This window comes from Myotis brandtii, unplaced genomic scaffold (genome assembly GCF_000412655.1).
Source record: "Myotis brandtii unplaced genomic scaffold, ASM41265v1 scaffold475, whole genome shotgun sequence".
Lineage (NCBI taxonomy): Eukaryota > Metazoa > Chordata > Mammalia > Chiroptera > Vespertilionidae > Myotis > Myotis brandtii.
The window spans coordinates 3921360-3926896 of NW_005368148.1; the positions used below are offsets into that span (position 1 = coordinate 3921360).

At 36.2% G+C, this 5537-nt stretch overlaps 1 protein-coding gene across 3 annotated transcripts in view; it reads left to right on the forward strand.

Moving 5' to 3' along the window:
• Positions 1–3780, forward strand: part of LOC102239233 (gastric triacylglycerol lipase) — a 13653-nt gene extending 9873 nt beyond the window's left edge. The window contains exons 8-10 of one of the 3 annotated variants that reach the window (XM_014547466.1): positions 321–392; positions 793–864; positions 3410–3780. In XM_014547466.1, coding sequence (XP_014402952.1) covers positions 321–392; positions 793–864; positions 3410–3646 — 381 coding nt within the window. In that variant the 3' untranslated portion in view covers positions 3647–3780. The remainder of the gene's footprint in view (positions 1–320; positions 393–792; positions 865–3409) is intronic. The other 2 variants (XM_005875955.2, XM_014547467.1) reach the window with 2 other exon arrangements.
• The last annotated feature ends 1757 nt before the right edge of the window (positions 3781–5537 follow it).

Sequence of the window (5537 nt, forward strand, 5' to 3'; positions counted from 1 at the left end):
TTATATATACATACACACACACACACAGTTCTTCAAAGCAAGAAGTTTCCCATTTTGATAAAATGGAGATGATAAACTCTCCTCTTTGAGTGGCTTTACGAATTAGATGAGTTAGCCTATGCAAGCTCTATAGTGACGTACAACTGTGTTGTTCATATCCTTCCAGTAAATGCTGCCCTTAAACACTTGAACTAGTTCAGAAAAGCTTACATCTTAGCTTAAATATTTATGTCTTTTCAGCACAATATCAGGAAAACTTACATCTTAGAAACAAAATAAAGATCTAAGTGTGAGTGTACATGTGTGTGTTTTCTTCCTAGAGTCGCTTGGATGTATATCTATCACATAATCCAGCAGGGACTTCTGTTCAAAACATGCTCCATTGGTCCCAGGTATCACTTTGCAAATGCTGTTAAAATTTATTTTGTGAGCCTTAACCTAAAGCAAATTTTCAAAATATCCTGTCAAATGTTCCTGTTGGGGAATTTTTCTGACATGGGACTACCAGCTAAAAATAACTATCATTCCATGTGAGTGGAAATCCTATGAAAACAGGTACTCTGGGCAGCAAAGAAATGAATGATTTTTATGAAGGCAAAGCTGCATTTAAACTTGCATCAATACCTTGTCCTGGGTGATTAATAGATTTAATTTTCGGAAGGAAAAAAAAAGTTTTTTAATACTTGTAATTGTTTTAATGGGAAGTTATACTACTCGGACATGTTTGGGTTTTATATTTCACATAGCAATCAGAGTTTTTATTTCCTTGTGTTCTTCATTTCTCTACATTAGGCTGTTAAGTCTGGGAAATTTCAAGCTTTTGACTGGGGAAGCCCGGTTCAGAACATGATGCACTTTAACCAGGTAAGCTTCTTAAAGTTAAAATCATTCACATTTTCAAAGACAAATCTTTAAAAGGTTAAAGATGAAATTATGAAAACTGTGCATATATTTTCCAAAGGAATGTTAGTGCCTAAACCTAGCCTCAAAGAAATAATAAAGTAGAATATTATTTCCTTGTCATTCCTTCATCATGTCAAACATCACCCCAGTCTCCCATTGTCCCAATGGGTTCTCTTGTTCCAGTGGCTGTGCTCATTCGAGCTGCTCTGGAAATAACACATCCCTACATGTGACAAACTTAGAATGAATTCATCACCCCCTCACCACATTAGACAGACCTGCCCTGTATCCCAGACTCCCTGTCCCCCAGGAAGCTGTTCTCTCCAAAGTGCAATTAACTAGTATAATAAACCAGTAATTCTGACTGTTCATGAGATAGAGCTGGGATCTCCGGTCTTTTTAAACAATATCCTCTCCTTTGTTGTCAGCCAGGAGAGTGACTCCATCACATTTCCAGATATAAAAGAAGGATGGTGTGCTTGCAGGTCTGGGGTGGGAATCGTTTTCAGCAGAAGGCCCCATGGGGTGCAGGCAGACACATTGTGTGCTCTTCCCACTTTTTGTAGCACAAAGAACCCAAACTTTGGAGTCTGCCCTCTTTGAGGTCAGTACGAGTTCAGGCAATAGTTTCTTCATCTCTTCTCCTACATTCAGGGAGTTATTGATAATATTTAATGGGATAATGTCTATCAATCCTTCACACAGAGTAAACTCTCAGATTACCACTGGCTAAATATGAACAAGGGGAGCACCTACAGTTTTTTTTGTAATTCTCCCCTTCTCCTCCTTACCATACCCCCAAATTTTCCACCCAAGTGGTAGCTGAACAAAACTACTAATTTTCATCTGCTTCCATGCCTCAATATTTAGAAGGGATTTATGTATTTCATCACAATATCCTATGTGTAGAGAAGATGCCCTCATTTTTAAAACATCTTTGATGTCTTTAAAGATGTTTTTAGAACACCATCAGATCAAACATTTGTTGAAAACACTCTCCACCCCCAACCATCACCTCCTCAAACACTCGAAACAGATACTTGCTTTGACTCTGTCTTTCTACGGGGCTCTAAAACCAGTAATCCAAGGACACCATTTTGAAGGATTAAGTGAGACCAGAATAACCTAATCCCAAATCCGCCCTCCCTCCAAGCAAGCTGTTAATTGCTAAGGATGGTCTTCAACTACAATAGGGTATTAAAATATTAAGGAAAACTGCACATAGTAAAATCCTTTGTTGTGGAAAGTTGCCTATTTCCTAAGGTGACAATAGAAATTGAGAATATGACATAAAACAACTAACAAAATTCTGTAGGAAAATTCTTTCTTTCTCTTTTTTGTGGTCCTGCTTTATGAGCCTTTATAAAGGCTATATGTGTGAATGGCAATTTTCTAGAAATAGGAAATGGGTCTGATGATAGCTTTTCTCAGAATTTGAACCAACATTATGTAAACTCAGGCAAGTATTTAACACAGACAGCTTCTTAAATGAACCGATTAATCTACAGACTGACCATACTGGTGAGTCAATGCAAAACCAAAATAAATGAATCAGGATATTTTGAGGAGATCATACTTTAGACTTTTTGAGTAGAAACAATCTATTGCAGTTAGAACCCAAGAAAGTTTACTTCCTTCAGCAGGAGTTGAAATATAAATTTTTAGTTTGTAAGCATTGTTATCTAAAGCCTCACTATTCACACATGGTTCAGGAACAGCAACAGCTGCATCACCTGGGAATGCAGAACCTAAGGTCTTCCCCTAGATGTGCTGAATCAGAATTTTCATTTTCACAAGATCCCTAAGTGATTCTCAAGCTGTTAAATTTGAGAGGCACTGATCTAAATCATTTTGCATCCAATTTGCTATCTGGGTAAAGGTGACTTTCTTTGAGCAATCTTTGTTTAGAATTTAATTGTAAAACTAGGTCATGACATTTGCGACAACATTGATGAAATTTGAGGGCATTAGACTAAGAGAAAGATAAATACTATATGATCGCAGATGTGGAATCTAAAACAGAAAAACAAACAACAATAAAACTGAGCTCATGGCTATAGAGAACAGATTGGTGGATGCCAGAGACAAGGGTAGAGGGTGGGCAAAATGGGTGAAGATGGTAAAAAAGTTACAAACTTCCAGTTATAAAACAAATGACTCCTGAGAATGAAAATGTATAGCACGGTACTACCATTAATAATACTGTATTGTATATTTGAAAGTTGCCAAGAGAGTGAATCTTAAAAATTCTCATCACAAGAAAACAAAATTGCAACTATGTAAAGTGAAGGAAATTAACCAGATTTAGTGTTTTGATCATTTCACAATATATACATATATCAAAACATTATGTTGTACACCTAAAATTAATATAAGGTTTTATGTCAATTATACCTCAATAAAAAATACGTAGGCCAGTTTAGGTTGTATAAGCTACCCAAGGGATACGTATTGGGGTTTAAAGTGCAGATACCTAAAGTGCAGTTCTTTCTCTCTTGTATCTTAGCCCACACCTCCCATCTACAGTGTGACAGACATGAATGTGCCAATTGCAGTGTGGAATGGCGGCAAAGATTGGTTGGCTGACCCTCAAGATGTTGACCTTTTGCTTCCAAAGCTCCCTAATCTCATTTACCACAAGAACATTCCCTTTTACAATCACTTGGATTTCATCTGGGCAATGGATGCCCCTCAAGAAGTTTACAATGAAATTGTAAACTTGATGGTCAAAAATCAGAATTAGTTCTGGATTTGAAGAATTATCCATTTACTTTTCCAAATACTTTTTGTTTTCTGTCGCATGATTTTCTGTAATGTCTGAGATGCAATGCTTCTTTCAATAATCTTGACTTTAGAAATATATTAGCATCAACCAACTTTCTGTTTTTCATTTAAAATAATTTTTTAATTTGATTTTTCACTTAAAAATTGATTTAGAAACATTTGAAAGAACACATTTCTGGAGAGGTGAAACTTCCAATCTCATTCAATTTATCTTCTAAAATCAGCATAGATTATGATCTATAAACCATGAGTGTCTCCAAAAGACAATCCTGGGATTGAATATTGACACCTTGTATGCATCCTTGAGGTTGAATAAATTGCTTTCAATTGTCTACTATTGCTGAAGCTGTCTTTCCATCTTCATAATCGGAACATCACCTGCTCTTTCGCATGTTTAACCCCATGAAAAGGCAAATTAGGGATAAAATGACTTGTAGTCAGCTCACTTTCACTTCCTAGGGAGAAGAGAGCAAGGATAGGTTAGGAAGCAACAGAAATCTGGTTTAGGGAATTGGGAAGCAAAGGGTGTGCTGTCCATTCCTACTACTGTTCTGCCCCCATATCCCTGGACCTCAACCACAAAACAGGCAGCTACTAAACAAAAGATTTTTGAAATCACTGCCACTTTCCTGGCAACCACAGGATCCAGAAACATTCCCACTGCTATTTAAGTCAGAATGTACAACTCCCAGCAGTTGATACACCTCCCCGAAAAATGATGGCTCCCCCATACTTCCAAAATTTCCAGTAAGCACAGCCTCACCTGGGAAATTCTATTAACCCCATAATATTATGACCTCATATTTAATGCAATGCAGCTTTGGGGGTCCACTTATCATGCTGTGGTAGGGTTTAATGTATAAAACATAAATGAGATCAAGAGTATCTTGTACCTAGCATAGTATATAGAACATAGTGGATAGTCACAAAAATCTGTTAATGATTTTTATTATATTGTCATGTCCCTCAACCTTTGCTAGAAAGCCTGAAGCTTTCTTATTTATTTTTATTCCCTCACCTTAGTTTTTAAAGTGGAAACAAAACAAAAAAATTCTAAAAGGACATTATTTAGGGGCCTTTATTTCAATCATTTCCATGAACTTTGACAGCAGCCTTTAATAAGCTGACATGAGAATCTCAGTGACTAGTGTCAAATACTCATGGTGGTGTAGCCAATTAAGGAGTCGGATGTTTCATCAGTTCTGCCTTCTCAAGAGAAGAATACGAATTATGTTCTTAGTCCCCTGTGCTTTTCCAGCTAACTGGCTTTTGTTTAGTTTGCGTTTAGCAAACAAAGGCAGCTTTGGTTTGGGTCTTTGAACACAAGTTAATGTATTTGCTCCCATAGCAGCTCTACTAATATCTCTCATTCCTAAATCTGAATTGTTAACATATCAGCTGATCAAGGATTCATTTCTCTAGCCACTTCCCTCTTCCTGTGTTAATTTTAAGCAAATTTGAGACATCACATATTTCATCCATATTTCCATATGTATTTCTAGATGATAAGACCTCTTTCTTTAACATAATAATACCATCATCTCAACCAAATCTTCTTTAATATCAATTAACTATCCAGTCAGTGTTCAAATTTCTAATTGTCTCATAAATGTCAACTTTTTAAAACAGTTTGTTTGAATCAGAATCCAAATAAAGCCTTCACCTTTTATTGGTTGATCTGTTTCTTGTCTCTTTGGGTCTATACATTACCTATTCCTTTTATTTTTATTCCTTTAATATTTTATTATTTTTGAAAGAACTGTGTCTTTTTTCTTATAATTCCATACCACTGAGATTTTGCTGTTAATATTTCAGTAGTATCACTTAATATGACCTCACCCCTTCATTTC